This window comes from Diachasma alloeum, unplaced genomic scaffold, assembly GCF_001412515.2.
Source record: "Diachasma alloeum isolate Michigan unplaced genomic scaffold, Dall2.0 Dall_scaffold_00199, whole genome shotgun sequence".
Classification (NCBI taxonomy): domain Eukaryota; kingdom Metazoa; phylum Arthropoda; class Insecta; order Hymenoptera; family Braconidae; genus Diachasma; species Diachasma alloeum.
This window is the reverse complement of record NW_021680364.1, coordinates 730524-754844: the sequence shown is the minus strand read 5'-3', so window position 1 is coordinate 754844 and position 24321 is coordinate 730524. Positions and strand designations below refer to the sequence as shown.

General features: G+C 38.1%; 2 protein-coding genes across 5 annotated transcripts in view; one reads left to right on the top strand and one right to left on the bottom strand.

The window, feature by feature from the left end:
- LOC107035632 (neurogenic locus Notch protein) overlaps positions 1–8155 on the top strand; it is a 217522-nt gene extending 209367 nt beyond the window's left edge. The window contains exon 11 of the mRNA XM_015253147.1: positions 1281–8155. Coding sequence (XP_015108633.1) covers positions 1281–4591 — 3311 coding nt within the window. The 3' untranslated portion in view covers positions 4592–8155. The remainder of the gene's footprint in view (positions 1–1280) is intronic.
- A 274-nt stretch (positions 8156–8429) lies between these two features.
- On the bottom strand, positions 8430–23520 carry LOC107035631 (metal-response element-binding transcription factor 2). 4 transcript variants are annotated; one of them, XM_015253143.1, is made up of 9 exons: positions 23185–23520; positions 20132–20671; positions 18600–18772; positions 18322–18517; positions 17449–17690; positions 16570–16758; positions 14584–14800; positions 12248–13170; positions 8430–11096 (listed from the first exon to the last, which is right to left on the bottom strand). In XM_015253143.1, the coding sequence occupies exons 2-8, from the start codon at positions 20654–20656 to the stop codon at positions 12250–12252; spliced, it is 2463 nt and encodes an 820-aa protein (XP_015108629.1). In that variant the 5' UTR covers positions 20657–20671; positions 23185–23520; the 3' UTR covers positions 8430–11096; positions 12248–12249. The 4 variants fall into 4 exon arrangements, with proteins under 4 accessions (XP_015108629.1, XP_015108630.1, XP_015108632.1 ...); XM_015253144.1 differs by having other exon boundaries at positions 8430–8720; XM_015253146.1 differs by having other exon boundaries at positions 14584–14749.
- Between the last annotated feature and the right edge of the window lie 801 nt (positions 23521–24321).

Sequence of the window (24321 nt, the reverse complement as noted above, 5' to 3'; positions counted from 1 at the left end):
ATTTTTTTCAAATTTCATTTTGAAAATTTTTTCCCAATTTGGGATTTTTTATTTTTTCATTCAAAAATTCATTATTTATGGTCCATAAATGGTTGATAAATAATGAATTTTATATTCTTTATATTTTTATAAAATAAAAACAAAGAAATTAAAAATTTGGAAAAATTTTTAAAAACAAAATTTGCAAAAAATTGAAAAACAAAAATTTTTTTTTCATAGAACGAATCCGAGTCCCAGTATAATTTTTTAATGTCTCGTAAAAATAGTCATTTTGGGTGTAGAAATAAAAAAATATCCAATGGAAGTGGGGGTGGGGTTTATCATGCGCAATTTTCTTTTTTTTTGGTGAATTCCAAGCATTTCCGATGATGTGCTGCGTTGAATCCCAAAATTTTGTCAAAAACTCACAAAACTCAAATTAACGTTGTGGGCATAATGAAATTTGGAAAACAATTTTTTAGTCCTTTTGAATAATAAGAAAGCCATATAAGAAGCCTTAACTATTAAATATTTAATTAAATAAAATTTAATGAAATCAATGAAATTCATGAAATGAATGAAATCACTGAAATGAATGAAATGAATGAAATTCATGAAATTCATGAAATTCGTGAAATGAATGAAATGAATGAAATGAATGAAATGAATGAAATGAATGAAATGAATGAAATGAATGAAATGAATGAAATGAATGAAATGAATGAAATGAATGAAATGAATGAAATGAATGAAATGAATGAAATGAATGAAATGAATGAAATGAATGAAATGAATGAAATGAATGAAATGAATGAAATGAATGAAATGAATGAAATGAATGAAATGAATGAAATGAATGAAATGAATGAAATGAATGAAATGAATGAAATGAATGAAATGAATGAAATGAATGAAATGAATGAAATGAATGAAATGAATGAAATGAATGAAATGAATGAAATGAATGAAATGAATGAAATGAATGAAATGAATGAAATGAATGAAATGAATGAAATGAATGAAATGAATGAAATGAATGAAATGAATGAAATGAATGAAATGAATGAAATGAATGAAATGAATGAAATGAATGAAATGAATGAAATGAATGAAATGAATGAAATGAATGAAATGAATGAAATGAATGAAATGAATGAAATGAATGAAATGAATGAAATTAATGAAGTGAATGAAGTGAATGAAATTAATGAAATTAATGAAAATTAATGAAATTAATAAAAATTAATGAAAATTAATTCCTCTCCATCAGCACCCTCTAACCCCCTGTCTCCCTCTTCCAGGAACCTGTGGAGTCGCTGCAACGGAGATGGGCTACAAGTGCTACTGCCCGCCGGGCACATCCGGCACGCACTGCGAGATCGACATAAAGGACGAGTGCGTGAGTAACCCCTGCCAGCAGTCGGACGCGATCTGCCAGGACCTGGTAGGCGACTACGCCTGCTCGTGCCCGCCAAAGTGGACAGGCAAGAACTGCGAGATATACGACAAGAACGGCCGAGGCGGCATATTCGGTCGTCCCTCGAACATAATTCACCAGCGTGGCGAGATCGAGCAGGACCTGGAGCGCGAGCGCAAGAAGTGCGTGGAGAATCGTTGCGAGGAGAAGTCGGGAAACCGTCGCTGCGACGAGGAGTGCAACAAGTACGCCTGCGACTTTGACGGGAACGACTGTTCGTTGGGGATAAATCCCTGGAGCAACTGCACAGCGAGAATAAGATGCTGGGACGTGTTTATGAACGGCGTCTGCGACGAGGAGTGCAATAACGCGCAGTGTCTGTTCGACGGACGTGACTGCGAGAAGAAACTCGAGCGATGCAATCCGATATACGACGCCTACTGCGGCAAGCACTACGCCAACGGCCACTGCGACTACGGCTGCAACAACGAGGAGTGCAATTGGGACGGAATGGACTGCGAGCGTGAGCCCCCAGCGCTGGCAGACGGGGCAATAAGTTTCCGAATTCGCATGGACATGGCGACATTCCGAGAGAACGTTGTGGCATTCCTTCGTCTGATGGGCCACGACCTGCGAACGACACTGAGATTAAAGCAGGACGAGCTCGGCAACGACATGATATACCCCTGGAAGGGTGCGAGGGAGCAGAGCAAGCCCTCTAGCTTCTTCGGTCGTCCGCAGACCTACGACAGCCGAAATGGGGTTCTCGTTTACCTGGAGATCGACAACAGAAAGTGCGCCGTGACACCGGGGGCCATTTGCTTCCCATCGGCGACAGAGGCCGCGGATTTCCTCGCAGCGACAGCCTCCAAGCACACCCTCTCCGGGGACTTCCCCATCGAGGAGGTGCGAGGTGTCGTGGGGACACCGGACTACCCGGACTCCCCGACGAACTACAAGTACGTGTTCATAGGAGTTGTCATCGTGATCCTGGGGGGAATGCTGGTGGGCGTGCTGGTGACAGCCCAGAGGAAGCGCGCTGTGGGTGTCACCTGGTTCCCGGACGGTTTTCTCCGGACAACAGGTGGCAGTGGGAGGGTGAGACGCCAGAGGGGGATCAACAAGACCCCGAGGCGAGTGCCGGACGGCCAGGAGATGAGGAATCTGAAGCTTCAGGGCTCTGTCAATTGCATGGACCTCGACGTCGGGAATGGCCGAGTCCAGTGGTCCGACGACGAGTCTGACCTGCCGCCCTCCAAGAGGATGAGGGCCATCGAGCCGGGCTATGCCAGCGATCACACAGCAGTGACAGACTACGAGGAGACTGAGCCGAGGATGTGGACACAGCAGCACTTGGACGCAGCTGAGATTCGCAGGCCAGAGGCTGGTGTTCTGACGCCCCCGAGTCTCGAGCACGGCCAGGACATCGACGCCAGGGGCCCCTGCGGCATGACCCCCCTGATGGTGGCGGCTGTGAGGGGCGGGGGCCTCGACACTGGGGAGGAGGAGGACGAGTCCGATGGGACAGCGGCTGTTATCTCGGATCTGGTGGCGCAGGGGGCCGATCTCAACGCCACGACTGAGAAGAGCGGGGAGACAAGCCTTCACCTGGCAGCTCGCTATGCCAGGGCTGACGCTGCCAAGAGGCTGCTGGACGCTGGGGCTGAGGCCAACTCTCAAGATAACACTGGGAGGACACCCCTGCACTCGGCAGTGGCTGCTGACGCGATGGGAGTGTTTCAGATTCTCCTGAGGAATCGAGCCACCAATTTAAACGCCAGAATGCACGATGGAACCACTCCCCTGATCCTCGCTGCCAGGCTTGCTACTGAGGGAATGGTGGAGGACCTGATCAATGCTGATGCTGACATTAATGCCGCTGACAACAGCGGCAAGACCGCCCTCCACTGGGCGTCGGCTGTCAACAATGTCGATGCTGTTAATATTCTGCTGGTTCACGGGGCCAACAGGGACGCACAGGACGACAAGGACGAGACTCCCCTGTTTCTCGCCGCAAGGGAGGGCTCCTTCGAGGCCTGCAAAGCTCTGTTGGACACATTTGCCAATCGCGAGATAACGGATCACATGGACAGACTGCCGAGGGACGTAGCCTCCGAGCGCCTGCACCACGACATCGTCAGGCTCCTCGACGAGCACGTGCCCAGATCCCCCCAGATGGTGTCGGTGATACCCAATGGGCCTCTCATGGGCTCGCCCAATCATCCTCAATTGATAACACCTCCAACTGTGATCGGTTCAGCCCCCAAACACACGAAAGCCAAGAAACGCCCCAAGGCCACTGGGCCATGCAATCCTAATAGCCCAGAGTCGGAGGGGGCTGTTGCTGTCAGGCGAAAAGGATCGGTTAAAAAATTACCAACAAAACGCGGTGCACAGCCCCCAAACCAGGAGATCCCTCAGGGAGCGGAGGGAGCAGAGGGCAATTTACCGAGCCCCTACGACAGCGCAAGTTTGTACAGCAATGCGCTCCCACTCGTAGGGCACACAACGACAAAACAACCGCCGGCTTACGAGGACTGCATTAAGGGACAGGGGATGCAGGGCCTCCAGCAGCTGGGGCTCGACACATTCACCAATAATTATGGGCTGGGGAATTTTCATGAGCAATTGCTGACACCACATCAGCGCCAGACGCAGGGAATTGTGAATACTCTGTCGCCACCGTACAGTAATCAGAGCCCACCACACTCGGTGCAGTCCAATATGACGCTGTCGCCTCAGGCGAGCTACATGGGGTCGCCTTCCCCTGCGAAGAGCAGACCGTCACTTCCCACCTCGCCCACACACATTGCTGCCATGAGGCAGGCGACGCATCAGAAGCACGGGGGAATGCCACCTGTGGGTTTTGATTTTGATAATATTCCGTATTCGAGTGGACAACAGCAGATGCAGGCGCTGCAGCAGGGACAGATGCAGCAGCCGCAGGGCAGCAATCAGCAGTACTATCAGTATCTGACCCCACCTTCTCATCATTCTGGGCCTGATGTCACGCCACAGCATCTCATGCAGGCACCTGAGAGCTTCCCAACACCCTCGCCTGACAGCCCCGGACACTGGTCTTCTAGCTCACCGCATTCTAATAGCGATTGGTCTGAGTGCATGGCTTCGCCCAATGCTTATGGCACTGGGGGACAGCACCAAAGTAGTAAGGGGTCCGAGGCGATCTATATTTGAGCGGGCGGCGGGGGTGAGGGAGTTAGGGATTTTTTTATATTTGGGACGTTGCCGGGCGAGTCAGGCAGCTTCGGTATTTTTTGGGCTGGAAGGTGCTGCACAGGGGATTCAAGGGACGGTTAATTTTAGGGGAACATGTGTGGGGGATTTTTAAGAGCTCGAAAGCGGGAGAATTACAGGAATGAATTTAGGGAGGGGGGAAAGGAGTCGAGTCGACTTGGCTGGGTTTTTGAAGAATATCTCTGAATGTAAGGGGGATACCGGAATTTTTGTAAAGGGCTTTTTTGTAGATCTTGATCGGCTCTACGGAAAAGGTTATAACAAGAATTTTGATATCTGCCTTTGATTTCGAGATATTCATTGACGATTGGCCGATTGTCAAAATCGAGTTGAACCGTTCGCTATTGAATTAAATATACGTCAAGTTTAATAATGAAATTGATAGGGATGCATTAGGGAATGTATTCTGAAACTATGAGGAAAATTTAGAATTGTCTAGAAGCAGGATAACGAGGAAAATGAACGCAATAGCGAAGGGGTGAAACCAGTCAAGTCGACTTAGCCGAGTTTTTGGAGGATATCTCCGAATCTAAGGGAGATAGCGAAATTTTTGTGAACATATTTTTTATAGCTCTCAATCCGCTCTACAAAAAATGTTATAACAAGAATTTTGGTATCTGCCTTCGATCCCGAGATATTCATCGACAACTGATCAATAGTTTGTTTCCCTGCTGAATTTATTTTTTGTATTGCTTCGAAAAATATGAAATTTCGCACATGCTTTCTCGATAGATTCATTAATGCATTGAAAAATGAGAAACAACTTTTTTCATTTTTTTTCCAGTATTGCAGACATTTGATAATCCATTTTTCGATTTTTTTTTCTTTTTCAAATTCATTTTTCAGCACAATTTCAAAATGGGACTAATTAATAGCGTTGGTGGCTGATTTGGCGTGAAATGTTCCATATATTGATGTTTCTTTTTTACAAAGACTTTTTATATTGAATCAGAGACACTTCGACGTACTCGGTTATTGGGGAGTAGTGAACGTAATGTGGTTAAGATATTATATTTTTTATAGTGAATGAACATTCGGGGGGTTTTTATACACCAGTTTTCTTGGGAATAGCTCAATCATTCGAGGTGCCTTCCACTTGCCATGAGTGAACACCTTTTTCTAGAATTTTTTTTTCATGAGTACAGCCTCTGGGAATGACAGCAGCCTAACTGACATTGTAAATATTCAATGGAGATCGATTAGATTAGGTGTAATTTCTATTTAATTTAGGTGTAGCACGATCACGTGTCTCTGAGACAATTTAAGGGATCGTTCGAATATTCTAATCACCACTGCCGAGTATTCCTTATTATACTGATGATTTAACTTTCAAATACTCGAGGGAGAGTGGATTGTGCCTTTGAATTTATGTAGGTGATAGGGGACTTGGGGGACCGGCACAGGGAATTGGAGGGGTTTCTCGATGAATGTTCCATACAGACATTCCAATTCGTTTTATACACTGTTTGAAAGAAATGAAATTTCAGGGACAGTTGGTCTCAATTTGGAGGGGAAAATCAGTGAATTTGAGATTTTAATGGAAATGCCGTGGAATTCCAACATTTTTTAGCAGCAGGAAAGAAGAATAACTCTATTTGGTTGAATTTTCAATTTATTGAATATTTGAGAATGCATTTACTTGAAATTGACAGTTTTCATTAATTTTTCTGTAAATTTTTGGATCATCAATGATGAAGTTCCTTGAAGTTTCAGTGGAAGTATGATGTAGATTTGATTTAGCGCGAAAAAAATTATGAAATTTTAGATTTCAGTGAAAATTCAATGAAATTTCAAACTATTTGGCAGCAGGACGATGAGAATTCTGAGTTTTACGTGAATTTTCAGTGACAATATGATTATTCATTACCAAATTTCGAGGAATTTTCAATATATTAAACATTTAAGAATATATTCACCTGAAATTTACAATTTCCAAGACGAAATTCTTCGAACTTTCAGTAGAACTATAATGTGAATTTGATTTAGAGCAAAAAAAAATTATAAGATTTCAGATTTCAGTGAAAATTCGATGAAATTTCAAACTATTTAGCAGCAGACAGACTAGAATTCCTGAAAATACGATTATTCATCCCAAAATTTTACGGAATTTCCAATCAATCGACCATTCAAGAATTCCCCTCAAATTCCCAATTTCCCAAAATTTCGCAAAAAAATTTTCAACAGTGTAATTCCTACCTATTACATTCCCAAATCGTCGATTCCATTGGAATAAAAAAAACGAAGATTAATCCCAAATTTCGTGAATCTATCGTTAGTTAATAAAATAAATAACTCCTCCCCCTACTATAAAAACCTTAAATTCTCTACTAAGCTAAGTGAAATGTCGACGAGACCCTTGCGATTCCCTGCCCCGTCCCGCCAAAGCCAAACGAGAGTTGAAGTTGCAAAAAAACAATTGTAACACTCGATAAAAACTGACAAGTGGTGTCTTCGCATAATTAATCCTTTTACATAGAATTTGTTGCGAGAGAAAAGGTTTTATCGACGGATACAGATCGACTCGCGTCTGCAATACTAGGATTTTCGACGGAGATACGACACGATTGAGAATAATCAAACGGATTCTGATTATTTAACGCAATGGATAAATGTTTAATTTGTATATACTCCTTTGTCTACTCACGCTGTTGTCGAGTATTGCTTTATCATCTTTTCTCTCGATTTTTGTACAAACTGTTTTTACATATTTTTTTTTCTACACCTATATAAGCTAGACATACTGCTATTCTCCAGATAAATGGAATAAATCATATTTTTCTTTCGTAATCATTTGAACGAATATCTGAATAATCATGTTTATCGATTTATATTAAATTACAAAATGTTTAACGATATATCGTGTGATTTTCTGTTGCATTAAGGATACTAGAAATTATTTTGTATATTGTTCTTAATGCAATAATGGTTACACAGCGGTGTGATGGAGATCTCTGACTAAAAGACGATGTTATTCTGTAATAAATGAAATTCATTTCAGCTCGTTCAGCTAATTAATCATAAAAGACTGTGAAGAAACAATGAAATATGGAACGTGAGTTCCCCCTCCCCAGTGACAAATGATTAGTCTGTATTCATAAATGAGGCCTTACACTCGAGAGATTAATTGTTACGTATTTTACATACGTACAGTGACGAAAATATTTTTTGAAAAATCAATGACAATAAATTATGCTCTCTGACGCACCTTCACTCTGTGTTAAATAAAATATAATTAAATAAAATTAGGATTAAGGTATGGAGTAGTTCGTGGTTAATGATTAAGTTAGAGATGATACTTGGATTATGATAGAATTTGTTATTCCTTGTAACTTGTAAAAAGTACTGAGTTTTATTAGTATAAAACTACACGATTAAGAAAAACTAAAGATATGTTTGAACCTATCTTCTTTCCCTGTCCCACAATTGTATTTCCCATATTTTTATAAATAAGTTATGTCTTTTAAACAGATGTAATAATAAAGATAGTCTAACATTCATGATAAATATTGAGTTATTATTTTACATTATCACTATCCAAACGAAAATTCAAACAATTCCCTTTTTAATTTAATAATAATTTATAATAATCAATTCGTGAATAAAACAAATTGAGACGATGAACATGACACGAATGAAAAATGATAAAGGATCTATTTATCAGTCTCTTTTGCCCAAGTTGTACAGAACAACATTGAACATACGAAGCAAGTGGGATGAAATAGGAATGGAGGATACTCAATAATAAATAGACATGTAAAATTTGGAATGATAGCCTTTTTCTTGCATTTATTATCATTCAAAAAATCGTACGTATACTTTACAGTCATCACACCAATCATCGTAATAATTATAAATCTTACTATCTCATTACTTCATGTTTATTCCATACATTATGATAAAAAGATTCATAGCAATATGTAAGTATGCCAAAAAGGAAAACAATCTTGGTAGCAGTTCGTGTCGTCCTCCTTTCATTACGGTATTGTAATAAATTGAAATGTCTGAGAGTACATTAAAAATTGATAACGTAAACAGTATCATCTACATGTATCGCCCGCCCTTACTCCAACTAAAAAAAAAACAAAAAAGCATTCACCCTTCGCAACCCCTGATCACTGGCACTCATCACGCATTCGCTCATGAATTCCCCCCCAACAGGCGAATGATAATCAATTAATCGTAATAATTAACGATGATATATTTACACGCGAATGATGATCGCTTGTTGCATTCAACGACTCAACACTATCGAGAATGAACCCAATTTCTCTAGAGAGGAATGATATCAATTCACCTAATTACGAATAAAACAATCGAGAATTATGATAAAATGAGACAATGAACTTGACACGAATGAAAAATGATAAAGGATCTATTTATCAGTCTCTTTTGCCCAAGCTGAACAGAACAACATTGAAGATAAGAAGCAGATGGGATCTAAGTGGGCCCCACCCATTCCCCCGGAGCCCCTTTCACTAAAGAAAATTAATAAATCTTATTCCTTAACTACCCATACACGAATAAAAGTGTTTTCGCATTCAGCTGTATAAACATAAAAGTCATCATTCACTTCGCACACATTCCTCAGTCATCCCTCACATTCTCTCACAGTGGACCATTTTTAGTTCATCTTTACATTAATCGTAGATCACATCACATTAAGAGGGGCTTGGATCAATGCACTCGAATCAATTGATCTTCCAATCGTGCATTCACATTTTCCACACCTGACTGACATCTTCTTTTGGTCAGCAAAATAATTTCGACTATCGGTTGACATGTTCATGGAGGATGAAAAATATATTTCGTAATATAATTTTATTTTTATGATAAATTAAACAATAGTGATATCGATGATTCGTACAGCACAAAAGTTTTATTGAACGATGATTATGTTTCAACACATTTACCATTTCAATATTTTTGGAATATTTTCGGTGGGCATTATGGGGAGTCCAACGGCGCAGACGTGTCCACTGGAAGCGCTTGAGCCATTATTTTCTTTTTTCACGATAATCCATTCTCACACACATCGTCTCACAAACATGTATCCAATAACTTTGTTAATCTAACATATGTATTTCAATAAAAATTGGAAATATTTACATACGATACTGGCAGTAATTTCCTCCTAATTTCATTAAATTTTATATATCTTTTAATTTTTCTCAGTTTGTCATCATGATAAAATGTGTAATCGCCTCGTGAATTGAAATGCTGCACAAGTAATATCGTAATTAATATACGATAACATGTGCCTCACGAGAGCTAGAAAATAAAAATCTTAACGATTTGTTTCATCAATAGTTCAATACGAACACAGTTTATTCGTGTGATAACTTTCACGTAATGTGAAAATTTAAACTTCAGAACACAAACGATATTATAACGAGATTCCTTTGAGTTGTAACAAAGGGTAACATAGAATAATAGCAAAGCAGTATTTAAATATTGGAGTTTAATTATAAATTAGGAGTTTGGCAGTGTTCATTTCTTGTTGTCGTTTTTGAACATCACGTAAATGTTCAATGAAATTCGACTGAACGATTTAATACAAATGTCGAGAGGTGCAATGTCTTCAAATACTTTGGTTTTTTGTTATCATCGTTTATGTGATAAGCAAAATTATTGTTCAATCATGGATTTCGAGTCATGAGTAGAATTTTTTTCGTAACAAAACGCAATTTGCACCATTTGCACTTGGAAATCTTTTTTAAATTCTCTAATAAGCTCTTGTTAACACCACATTGATCGTGCTCGATCATCAGGTGAGTAATTTTGTTATTTTGGCTTCTGACATGTGGATGAAGGACTAAATATTCTCCAAGAGGAGGATTCATCTGCGCAATTTAACGATTGAATTTAATGAAAGCAAGTATCGTTCGTCTGTTTTGGTTGAGGTGATTTTGAGACATAAGTATTTTTTGTTGAGTCTTGATAGTCTTGTGAGCAATGCCACAGCAGCTTCTCCTGATGCAATAAACTCTCACGATGAATCCCTTGATAAAACTTTCCAAATCAATTGCATCTAGTAAACCTTCAGGAGAAGAAGTTGCAGAACAACTACATCTAATAATATTTCACTTTCTCATATTGCCATTGGAAAAATAAATTTCGCAGGGAAAATTCTGCTTTCGTATCAATTAATCTTGCAGCTAAATTATCCAAAAATATCCCCAGTATATCCTCGAGGAACCAGTATCACTGGATCAATCGTCACTTTCTTGTTTCTATTATCTTTTTATGAAAAAAAAAATCAATGAGTTGTTGAATCTTCATCATTGTTCGATGATAATCCAGCTGTGAGTTCAATCATCGTTTTGTTTGCCACAGAAAACATTAACGTACACGCGGTACACATTCACTGACGTCATCTGACATTCGCACTATTAATATTATATTTACAAGTGATACGATTCAGCAAACGTGGACGGCGTTTTCTCGTCTAAAAAATAATTTCTATTGTTAATAGAGATTATTTTTAATTTTTTTTTGGGGTGGGGGGTGGACTGGAGAATGATTTCTCATTGTAGAGGTGATTGAGCAAAAATTTTGTAATTCTCGGGGGAAAATTATTTTTCGTGTCAATTCCATTTGCTCGCATGAGGTGTTTAAGGAAGAAGTCTTTTAATGCAAAGAAAATTGGGGAAATTGTTAAACAGATCAATATTAATTGCCAATTGTTGATGCTGTACTTGAGTTTTTTCTCAAGACATTTTGAAAGACGATTTTAATACTTTTTTGGGTAAATGCAGTCGTGACATTCTTGATTAGTTGTCATGCGGAAATATTATTAGAAAAAATAGTGGAAAATCTGTTGTCAATAATGTTTTGTCATTTCAACGAATTGAATCAAATTAATGGATTTCATTGGCTCATCAGTTCTTACTTGATCGATAATTAATTGAATATTAAATATTCATGCAAAATGAAAAAACTGCTCGAAATGCAAAATAAATATCCCATTTTAATTGCTTTCAATTCACCAGAAGTTGACGAAGGAAAAAAAATAAAAAAATCAATATTTTCGCTAAAATTATTTTCTTATCAATGTCCTTTTTAATCTCTTCTTGATTGAATACTCAGAAAATAGTTCTAATTTATCGTCTTTAAACTCTTAAAGAATAATTTTGTGACTAAATGGATTTATATGCAAGTCTTTTTCAGGCAAAATAAACCACCAATTTCTAGAGCTCAAAATACAAAAAAACAATTTTTTAAAAATTCAATACTTTTGCAAAAATATAGATTCTCACTGACCCATTTCATTTTTCTCAATATTCAAAAACTCGATCTAATTAATCTTCTTTAAACTCTTAAAGAAATTTTTGTGCCTAAATGAATTTATATTCAACTCATTTCTAAACAAACTAAACCAACAGATTTGACTCAAAAAAAAAAAGTTCAATTCCTCTCAATTCAAAGAACTCCCCGAAAAAAATCACCATTTTTGCTCTTCTCCTCCGTAGCCTCCCTCACCCCTGCCCCCGCCCCCTAAATCCGGCAGTGCAAGTTCCCGCCCCAAACCTCAATTGACCCCCCCATACCCATCACAGAGTACTCCCCCCCCGAATGAATAATAATAGTAAACATTACCGTTATGTCTTAGGCCCATCCCACTCAATGAGATACTGTAGCTGTCCCTCAGGACCGATTCTCTTAGCCCTAACGACGAACTTCTCCCCCGAGGCAATTCTGTTAGCAGCCCCAAAATACATATTGACAGAGGACTTGAGATCGTCCATGGAGATGTCAGGCGCGTTCTGCTTGACAGGCGAGCATTTCGGTGAGGTTGGAGCAGTTCTGCTCTTGCTCTGTCCCCCCTCAGGTGGCACGAGTTTCTCATTGCTCTGACGTTGCCTCAATCGCCTCCCATTGAGCGCATAATCCACGCAATTGGCTATTTGGCTATTGGTGCTGCTGGAGGAGCTGTTGAACGAACTCCTGAGGTTCCTGACGAAGTCCCCCTTGACCTCGTTGCTTCTGGCTGGCAGAATGGCAGCTGTTTTGCTGGCAGTCGTCTGGAACTGCTGCTGCTGGGGCTGCTGGGGTGGGCGACCCCTGCGGTGCTGTCGCCTCCTCTTGACCTGTCCATTTCTGTCAATTATTATGTCCTTCTCGGACAATTGACGCTTCGCAGGCCTCACTATCGGCGGTTGCGATATCACCGGCGTCAGGGGGAGGGGGAGGGTGATGGGGGGCTGGCTGTAGGGGAGGGGTGTGCTCGAGGTGCTCTGCACGGGGGTGCCCAGGAGCTCGCTTAAATTACGGAAGGGGTTGTTCTTTCCCTCGAAGTCCTTCGGAGGCGGAATGAAGGAGTCCAAGGTGCCACGTGAGCTCGTCTCGTCTCCGCTAGTGTCTGCTGGGGTCGAGGGGGGCAGGGGGTGCATCAGGTCCACTGAACTTGGCACTGAGAGCTCACTCATGGCTGATGTCGTTGCTGGCGGCGTTGGCGGCCCTGACACCGAGGTCGGAGGGGTCGGAGGCAGGTCTGACACCTCTGGAGACCTCGTTTTACTCTGGTGGGGCAGGAAGAATTTGTTATTCGCTCGGTCGTGGGGGTCTGGGTAATGGGGCCTGGGGGGCTCCAAGGGGGAATAGAAATGGTTTATTTAGGGGAATTATTGTGGACAAGTTTTGAGGGCACTTCAAATTTTTTGTCGGTTGTGTGCTTTATTTTTTATTTTATCGAGATTGAAAAAAGGGATCTGATGTTTTAGTGTCTTGTATTTTTTAATTTTTTGTTAAAGACGATGAGAAATGGACAAACCCTTTATTCTTTATTTTGTCTCAATGGGAATTATTTATTTTTTTGAATTCTTCATTTTTTATTTTGGCGAAATTTAAAAAAGGATCGGATGTTTTAGCAGCTTATGTTTTTATTATTTTTTTATTGAAGACGCTGGGAAATGGACAAACCCTTTATTCTTTATTCTGTGTCAATGGGAATTATTTATTTTTTATTCTTTATATTACCTTAATTGAAGAAAGAGATCTGATATTTTTACATCTTGTATTTTTTAATTTTCCTATTGAAGAGATTGTGCAATGGAAAAACTGGTGAATACCTATTTTTTTATTTGGGGGAATGATGGTGGAAATTTTTGGCGAGTGGAGAGTATGAGATTATTTTAGCAGCTGTGGTCCTTATTTTTTATTTTGGAAAAGGGATGATTTTAATTAAGTTTTCATGAAACTCCATGAAACCTCATGATGATTTCACCAGTTCTATTTTTTTATTGAGTAAATTGATTTTTAAAAATTGTAAACGTTTGAAAAATTAATAGATTGACATTTATTCAATAGGTTATTGCAAAAAATTTCATAACAATGCTCTAAAAAATCTAAAATTCCCAAATTTGAATGAAGTTTTTCCTCACAAATCGATAAAAAAAGATAGATATGTTGAAAGATAATTAAAATTGGACAAATCCCTATTCAATTTCGAAGATAGATAATCTAGAAGCTCTCTCAATGTAAAAAATCAGCTCTCAATCGTCTAAAAAATCCTACATTCCCAAATTTCAACAGAATTTTCTCTCATAAATCAAAAAAGAAAAAAATACATCGCAAGATAACTAAAATTGCACAAATCTCACATTTAATTTAAAAAACAGATAATGCAGGCAGGTTCATCGATACCAGGGTCAACTCTGTTCGACCACCGAGTAACGTAATTCAATCCACGTCGTCCCTCCCGCATTTTAATTGAGCTGAATTTCAAAGAGACTGACGAAAGCACGTTTATATTTATACCGATTCAAATGGTATCTGTCACGTTCTGGTATTTTTGAATCAGAAGACGCATTTATTTTTATTTCACTTTCATTTATTTTTGTTTCGATGAGAATAACGAAATATCGAGAATTTTGGAGGTTTTATTTGCGAAAAAATGAGGAATTTCAAGGATTAGAATGATGAAGGATAGATACCTTGGCAATAGCGTTTTTTAGGAGTTTCCTCGCCTTTCTGTATCTCGCCTCCCTCACCCCCTGCGCCTTGGCAGTATCAACACAGCCTTTCTCCCGTTTCTTGTGTTTCCTCAGCATTCTTTCACGTGAACTGCCAAGTGCCATCAATCTCCTTCGTCGTTGCAAACTTAATTTTGGAAAGGGGAACGACTTTTTAACAAATCCACCACCACTGTACCTAGCATCAAAATATTTTCGGTGGTGAGAGTGAGTGGCTTGTTTATGTTTTTTGCTCTCTGTTTTGTTTCAGAATTAAAAACAAATTAAGGTAATCGAAGGGACATCTACAGTCTTGGTACAATGCACATTATCAATCATTTAATTTTTTAGTTTCATTCAATGGTCTAATTACGTTTGGAACGTTTTAATACTCTAAACATTTATTTTTCGTGAATAAAACATGACACTTATTTAAACTTTTGAGCGAATCTTTCTTCTATAAAATTAATTCCTGAAATTTTGAATCTCAAGAAATTTATTGTGAATTTGGAGAATTGGGTTCGAGAGTTGAACCTTTTTAGTTATATCAAGTCTGAAAATGGCAAATGTCAAATTGTTTCTAAAGTCTTGGTTTTTTTAAAATGTTTTTTGGGAGTTTATAATGACAAGTAAAGGTGGAACTTCAGAGAAATGAGTGATAGAATCAAATGTTGAATAGAAGTTTGACGAGAAAAAATTAAAAAACTGTGTAAAAACATTCTTAATAAATATAAATAAATATATTTATTCTTAATAAATATTCTCTTTTTATAAATAAAACATGAAAATTATTTGAATTTTTGAACATCTTTCCTTTTGTGATGAAATTGATGGTGAATTTAACGAGACGATTTCTAGAGTGAACATTTATGGTTTATCAGTTATGAAAAAGACATTAGCCTCAATAATTGCAATTTTCCAGTTATTCCTAAATTTTTATTTCAATTTCTTGAATGTTTTAACAGTTTACAATGTCAGTTACAGTTGGAAGTTCGAAAGAATGAATGATAAAATCAAATGTTGAGTAAAAATTGAACAAGAAAATTTTTTAAAAATGTGTGAAATATGCTGTCTCAGTGACCATTCTCTCCTCATTAAAAAAAAATGAAAATTATTCAAACTTCTGGATTTGTTAAGAATTTTCAAAACCGATTTCTAGACTATAGAATTCACAAATTTAGTCCTTATCACAAAAAACCGTATCAAACTTCGATAACAGCAACCTCGAATGTTTTCTAATAACTCACAACGACAAATTATATTAAACTTTCAAAAACGATGAATAATAAAATCAAATTTTGAGCACAATTCACCAAAAAACGTTTTTAAAAACTCTGAAACAAAAATTCTCGAGCTTTTAGAAAAATTATAAAAACTGTGTGAATTATACAGTCTCCGTAACCATTCCCTCCTCATTAAAAAAAAATGAAAATTATTCAAACTTTTGGATTTGTTAGGAATTGTCAAAAACGATGTCTAGACTATAAAATTCACAAAATTAGTCCTTATCACAAAAAACAGTATCAAACTTCGATAACAGCAACCTCAAATGTTTTCTAATAACTCAAAACGACAAATTACATTAAAATTTCAAAAAAGATGAATAATAAAATTAAATTTTGAGCACAATTCACCAAAAAACGTTTTTAAAAACTCTGAAACAAAAATTCCCGAGCTTTTACCCTCCCAAATGGCCCATAAAATCATAATCTTCTGGAAGCCTAGATCGTTATGCAATAGATTTCTAACATCTCAAACGTAAACAAATTGATTACGACTGCAAAAGAGCAATCGCACACACTAGAAAATGAAAATTTCATCAATTACAAAAAATCATCAATAAAAAACACAAAAAGTATTACTGAAAAAATCGAACAACAAAATTAAACGTCGATCATGCAATCACAAAAGAAACTGTCGAAGTTCTTGAACACCTTTCCCAAAAAATGAATATCAAAAGAAACGAACCTGTCGCGCAGTGACTGAGTAGCTGTTTCCTTGGAGCTGGGGCTTGGGCACGTACTCTGATCAGCCGCAGTGCTTTGGAACACAGTACCTCGCATCACTACGTCCGATGGATGCACTGAGATCTCAACGTTCTCAGGACTCTGTTTTATTGGACTCGGTGGCTTTGTACTTTCTGGTATTGTTATCGAACTAAAACAAAATATTTTCATAAAACATTACATAATTCTTCAAATGAATGGGAAGAGAATAATGAGATGAAGACTGTGCTATTTCCAATCGATTCAATCCATTTCCCACGTCACTTCAATTCTCCACAATACATTATTGAACGCAAAAACTGGAGAAGAGGTCCAGATTATCCTTCGGTTTCATCACCACTTGCCATGGAAATTTCCACTGGATTCGGTGAGACATGGTGAAATAACAAAAGCATCTAAACTACTCTTACATAATTAAGCATATCGTTTATTTTAGATTTTTCATTCAGAAAGTTGTCAAGTTCAATTAAACCAAAAGAAGCATCATTTCCCTTTTTAGTATGAAAAAATGTCTATAAAATAGAGATAAAAACAGCATATTTTAGAATTTTCATGCAAATAATACGCCTATATCAACATGTTTTAATTTTTCCAATGTGTAAATTAGTGTCGAACAATCCTGACGTAATTATCCTCTAATTCGCGTAATTACACTCTAATGGATTTAACAATGCACAGATCTATCCAATAATACATCAATCATTCTCTAAAACATTGTTAAAAAAAACTCTCTATCTACTCTAATTTCAATAATAGAAAGTTTGGAGATTTCACTTAATCTAGGTGCTTTAGAAGTGTCAACTCGCCCCCAAACTTGTCAATAATCTTTTTTGTAAGTCACCTTTCGGGCGGCAGAAGATACTGCAGTCTTTTGTTCCCACCCCAGCATCTCCTCAAAACGGAATCGTCAACGAGACCAGTTGATGGTAAATTAACAACTGGACACGGCGGTGGTAATCTGACTCGCAGACCCCATATCGTTGTACGTTTCTTTATTTCACGACCACATTTGAATCGGTTTCTGTTGTTGCAGAGAATCTGGAGGATTGATTCACGACGTGTTGCTGCATTTGCTTGGAGAATCTAGAAATAATACAGTTATTAAAAGTAAAATATGGGAAATACTTTTATTTTTCGTTTTGAGATTTTTTCTCATAAACATTGGATTGTCTCGATGTCAAGTAATTTTAAGAAACTGTTTCGTTTGGAAATTCAATTTCTCATAACAACATTCATTATCGAGATGGAAATATTATTGACATTCGTATTAGTTTTAAAAGTTGAAGTGTTTAATTGTGGAATTATTTTTATAATCAGTGATATGAGAATAAAATTTCAAGAGATATTTTTTGTTGAAAATTTTTTCAGTTATAAAACAGTTTTTTTTATATTTTCCTCTAAAGTCATTAATTAGGGAAATAAATGCATAATTCAAATGTCAAGATATTTTTTCTTTTAAATTTAATTCTCCATAATGAACATTATTTTTATATTTTCTTATAAAACACTCATAGTCGAGACAAAAAAACAATTAACATTTACATCAATTGATAATTAATTTCAAAAAAATATTTTAGGATTAATTACTGCATAATTGTCAAAAATGTCAATAGAACATTAATTGAAAAAATTATGAATTGAAGTGTTTAATTGCGAAATTATCTCGATAAAAAATATTTTTCCAACAAAATATCGATCCAATTGTTTAACTTACATTAGGAGGTAGTTGCAGTGAATTCCAATTCTCCATGGCATAAGGTATGATAACCGTATCAAGATCGTAATATTTCTTTGCATTATAAACAGTGAGATTGTACAGCATCAGGTGCACCAGATCCACCCACTTCAGCTCGAGTCGACGAACGAATTCGTTTCCATAATTGCAGGTTGAACAGACAAATACGTAAAACCTTGACGAAAGAAAGAAACTTTGAGTGAGAATGTCGTTGGGCATCGAATATTTATATTGGATATAATTATTTTTATTCTTACCTGTCTCCACTGTAGAGTGGATGAGTGAGACAGCTGACACATTTTTCATGAAACCACATCTTACATCTGGCACACTGCAGCATCTGCGTGTACCATTCGCCGTTCAATCCACAATAGCAATAAATTTGTTCGGCATTTACTCGGTGATGAGTGTCCCATGTCAACATTTCAGGCTGAATAAAAATGCAAAGAGTTTTTTCAGTAGTTTTCATTTTTTAGAAGAAAATTTTAGTCTTTTTGGTTTAAAAAAGTAAATTATGTGTAATTTATTCATTTTTGTGAACCCCAGCGCTTGCTTGCATGTTTTATTCCGAAATTATTGGAAGAAATGTGCCAAGTAGTTAGAGTAATATTAGAATCTTGATTGAATTCCAAATACTGCATCAAGAGTTCATTAGTGAAATTGAAAAAATTGATAAGAAAGAGAAATGAGGTATTTAATCTTCAATAACTTGAGATTGGCAGAGTGAAATTTACCGAGTCTTTTTTCGTTTTGAAGATATTTGTTTGGACTTTAAAATGAGACATGATTCATTCAAATCGTATCATTTCATTCAGAGATTATCCCCCAAAACTGACGAATAAAATCGACTGTCGAATAATTTGTAGTCGTTCAAATTTAGGTTTTGGATTTTTTTATGTGACAAAGTTTTTCTTCAATTGTTTGCTAATGACCGGATACAACTGAGTCTGTTCCTTTCAAATGTAGGTATTGTTGAGCCCTATCAATCGCCATTAATAAAATTTAATTCATCGATTCGTTTTTTTAATTTTCGAATTTTTTCAAAAATCTGTTGTCCCACGATAACTAAAATAAATGTTCTGAATTGATTGAATGATGGCTTAACAAATTTGTTCGGATGTCCTTTTGACCGAGTTCTAAGATGAAGGCGATACCAATAATCGATATTTTGATTTATTTAAAAATTTGCAAAAATTTGGTATTTTTTGAAAATCAAAATTCCGGGGATATCTTTGAACATAATGCTTCAAATGAATTCAATCATAGCTGAAAATGTTTGTTTTAATGCCATTAAGTCGAGGTTAAAAGATGATTACGATAGCTATATTGGTTGATTTAATTTTTACGATGATTGTTGAAAATTTCGAATTTTTCATGAATTTCCCTGAAAGTGAGCTTGCTGATGGTTTCTTCAAATGTGATGTTTCAAATCCATTCAAGTATGTATAAATAAAATTTTTCTATTAACATTTTATCGAAGGGCTCAGGGGAGAGATAGAACCGTAAAAAGGACAATCGGTTGTGTAGAATAAAGCGATAATAAGAATAATGATGATGATAACACTCAACTAAGTTGAAAATCTGCCAGAATTAGTTGAAAAGAAATCTTACTCAATTTAATAAACTGAAATAAACAATGAATTATACATGATAGAAGGAAATCATGTGCAAAATAATCATTCGGAAGCATATTGCTAATTTATTAGCAAAAATAACTGTACTATATGCAATACAAGAGCAATTTCCCACTCGTTTATTCAGGATCGATAATTTCTATTTTCGTACTCACATCGTAAGGTAATTTAGTCAAATCCTGAGGTGGTGGTTCCGGTTGATCCCTCCCACTGCAGACCTTCCTGATATTCGCCTTGATCATAGAATTCTTGGGATCCCCAGACTCTCTCACCCTGGGCTGACAGTCCACACACCTCTTGCACATCCAGTGTGAATCTGGGGATGCGTCCTCCTTGGACACATGAGGCTGATGACACAGCTGGTGATAACCCCTGCCACACTTGTCGCAAACGACAATATCATTGTCACTCTTTGGCTGTGATTTTTTACACAGTACACACATAACATCTGAATCTGGCATAGCGAGTTTAGTGAGCTCCTTGGCAGTTGACCAGGCTGATGTATTGTCGAGAAATTTAACCAGGCATCTTTCGCGTGATAAGTCAACCTCAACGATTGTACCAAGGTAGTATTTTCCATCTTTGTGCTGGAGCAGGACATCCTCACCGTGGGAGAAACCAAGGCGTTGTTCCCTGGTGGTGCTATCCGGCACAGCCGGACTCTCCTCTGGCTCAGACATCTTTCTGCCCTACTGCTGGAAAATATAAATAGATATTTTGAGGTGACAATTTGGGGAATTAGAGGAGGGAGAGAGAGAGAAAGAGGGAGTGCAATATTATCTCAAAGACAAATTCATCAATTGAGAAAATATTCCATTCCATTCATAATTTAATGGATCATTAATATATCATGAAAAAATCTATAATATGTATTTTGCCTGTGTCTCTTGTTGTGAGGAATTGTTCTTGAAGTGGGGAAAATAACTCTTTTCGTTTGTTAACTAATACAAATATCCAGCAATCGACGTAAAAGAATAGTTTAAGGTCGTCACAAAAGCTGAGAATTGTAATTTGCGTGAACAAAATTTATAACATTTCATGAAGAATTCACAGAATTATTAAAGTTTCGAAAATAGTCTGAAGTGCCAATTTTGCATCTCAATATTCGTAACTCGAGAATCAAAAACCGCCTAGACTGGTAGAAAGAATTGTTTCATTCATGATCATTAACATTTTAGAGAAAAATAAAAAATAGTCATTTGGCCTTTTTCATTTGCTGTGTGAAAAGAAACCCCAATGAACAAAATAAATTCTCATTCCAATATCCTTCAACGAAAGTGAATTCCTGCACTCTTCAACTCACAGAAGATTTTTCATTCAGAAATATCAACAGCAAGTCAATGAAATTCAAAACAGATAATTACGTGAGAGTAAAGTAAATCAGCCTATTGTCAACATCAACAATTAGTCTCACATCTGTCGTAATAACAAAATTCTCCAGATGGAGCAGAAGAAGAAATTCTACAGAAATAAAAACAATAAAAAATCATCGAACCCTCACAGAAAATAAAGCACCCAAATAAACAAAAAACGAAGCCCTGAACAAAATAAATTCTCCTCAAAACCCCAAAATTTTCCAAAATTCTACTCATTGAATACGAATGTGAATACCTCCATTCTTAAAATCACAGGAGATTTTTCATTCAGAAATATCAACAGCAAGTCAATGAAATCCAAAACAGAGAATTACGTGAGAGTAAAGTAAATCAGCCTGTTCACAATATCAACAATTATTTTCACATCTTTCATAACAACAAAATTCTCCAGAAGAAGCAGAAGAAGAAATTCTACAGAAATAAAAACAATAAAAAATCATGGAAAATAAAACACCCAAATAAACCAAAAAGAAACCCTGAACAAAATAAATTCCTCTCAAAACTCTCCATAAAAATAAAAAATTCTCCTCATTGAATCCCTGCGAATGCGAATACCTCCACTCTCACAATCACAAAACATTTTTCATTCAGAAATGTCAACAGCAAACTCGACGAAATCCAAGAGAGATAATTCCGTGAGAGTAACGTAAATCGCAGATTCAAACCATCAACAATTACCCTCACACTCTACATTCACACCAACAAAATTTCCAAAGGAATACGAAAAAGAAGAAATCCTCCAGAAATAAAAACACAGTAAAACCCCCTAAACCCTCCCACAAACTGAGCCACCCAAATAAACCAAATAAATTCTCCTCAAAACTCTCCATAAAAATAAAAAAATCTCCTCATTGAATCCCTGCGAATGCGAATACCTCCACTCTCACAATCACAAAACATTTTTCATTCAGAAATGTCAACAGCAAACTCGACGAAATCCAAGAGAGATAATTCCGTGAGAGTAACGTAAATCGCAGATTCAAACCATCAACAATTACCCTCACACTCTACATTCACACCAACAAAATTTCCAAAGGAATAGAAAAAGAAGAAATCCTCCAGAAATAAAAACACAGTAAAACCCCCTAAACCCTCCCACAAACTGAGCCAGCCAAATAAACCAAAGAGTTCCCCCGAGCAAAATAAACCCCCTCCTCCGCCGAATTTTCCAAAACCTCCCTCGAACACCTGTTAATTCCCAGCCACCCTCTCCCCCCCGCCCGGAACCCCCTGAAAAAACAAAACCCCAATTCTCAGAGCGACTCCCCAACAAATCCTGATCCCACCAGCACCGACATGTCCCCTTCATAACAAAAAAAAGATGCCATTACCCTCCATTACCAAAACCCTTCCTCGCACGAGTCCCAACGCCCCGGCCCTCGCCCCTCACGAACCCTCCCCCCCAGACCCCATGCCCCCCCAAAATAATCATTGAACCCCCTGTCCCCGAAAAATCGTGGAAGCTGCGCCCATATGATCGGCATCTCATTAAAAACCAGTTCGCACTCTGCGAACGGGAGCACTGGAGGTGCCACCGATGGACTCGCAGTCCCGTCCACTCAAAAACTCCCAAACAAAAGCCCGAGGGCCCAAAACCCCCCGAAACGCACGAAAATAAAACGGCAAACGTCATTTTGGGGCGAATTCCCGAGGCCTCGAGGCGAAAAGAACGAGAAATGAAGAGAGCAATCGAGCCCAGACGACAACGCGAATAATATTCGCACCCCCGACCCTCAATTTCCCCTCCCACTGGGCCCCGAGGGGACCCCCTCAACGTCGGGGAGCGGATAATGCCGGGAAAAATCGGGGAATCAAGTGTTTTGCAGACGTACCTTGGCTTTTTCGCCGACTGAATCAGTCCCGATTGTTATCCTCCATCCTTCCCTGGTTTTCTCGTCGGCCATTCGCAACGACCACGCACAGTGCCCCGCCGCGGTTCTCCCCAGAACACTCACACACTGACACACATGCAGTTTATGCACAAAAAATCGGGCGGCAAGGGCCGATTTCCGAGCGCGAATAACTCGCGATTTATCGGCTGCGGGGGGATGAGGGTTTTCGGGGGGACTGACGGCGCCCCGAGGGGCGCGAGGTGGGCCGGCGAGGGCTGGAGACGCTCGCGGACGGAGGTTATAGGAGGTTGTAGTCGGAGTGCTTTGGGAATTCGAATGACGGTCGGCCGCCATGTGAGGGGAGCACTGAGCGAGCACTGCGGCGGTCAAGTGAGAGACTGCTTTTCGAGCGGCGGCGGTGGGGATTGGCTTTCGTTTTGAATCGGGAGCGCGAGGGGAAGGCAGCGGTTGTTCAAATTTTAGTTTAGGGGGTCGGTAAGCATGTGGTAGGAGAGAGTTAGTTATGTGATTTAAAGGGGGGTCAGTGGATTTTAATTAATACTTGTGGATGAATTCGGCTTCTTGGGTGTCGGAAGAATAGGGGAGGTTGGGGTGAAACGGACACGACTTTTTTTTAATGTTAATAAGGGGTGGATATGGTGATGAAGTTTAATCATTTGTTTTTCTATACAAAGAACAATTCTTTCCCTTTGGGACATGCGTAAACGTTCTGAGTTATGACCAATTTTAAAAAAGCCTAGTGTCCGTTTTACCTTACTCTACCCTAATTCTATTTCTGGGTGACAAAATTATTATTGACGGTTGCTCGGACTTGACGAGGATCGTAGGTAAATGAGAACTTGAAACTTGAAACTACCGGAATTTTTTGCATTTTTGCTTCCAATCGTAATATTCAAATAAAAAAATTATAAATAAATGAAATATGTATTGTAATCGTTCAAATTTAAGCTGCAGATTTTTTGTGTTATGTCGACCCAGTTCGCTAATGAATGGGTGGAACTGAATCTTTTTTTTTCAAATGTAGATATTGTTGAGCCCTATCGATCGTCATTAATTAAAATTTCATTCATCGATTATTTTTTTTAATTTTGGAATTTTTTCGAAAATCGTTGTCCC

What these genes read in the sequence shown, in the direction of transcription:
- LOC107035631 (XM_015253143.1), bottom strand. Translation starts at nt 20,656, where the DNA reads ATGTCTGAGCCAGAGGAGAGTCCGGCTGTGCCGGATAGCACCACCAGG. An exon ending in CCACTCTACAGTGGAGACAG is followed by an intron (nt 18,518 to 18,599) that starts GTAAGAATAAAA and finishes TCTTTCGTCAAG; the next exon opens with GTTTTACGTATTTGTCTGTT. An exon ending in ACTCAGTCACTGCGCGACAG is followed by an intron (nt 14,801 to 16,569) that starts GTTCGTTTCTTT and finishes TTTTGATGCTAG; the next exon opens with GTACAGTGGTGGTGGATTTG.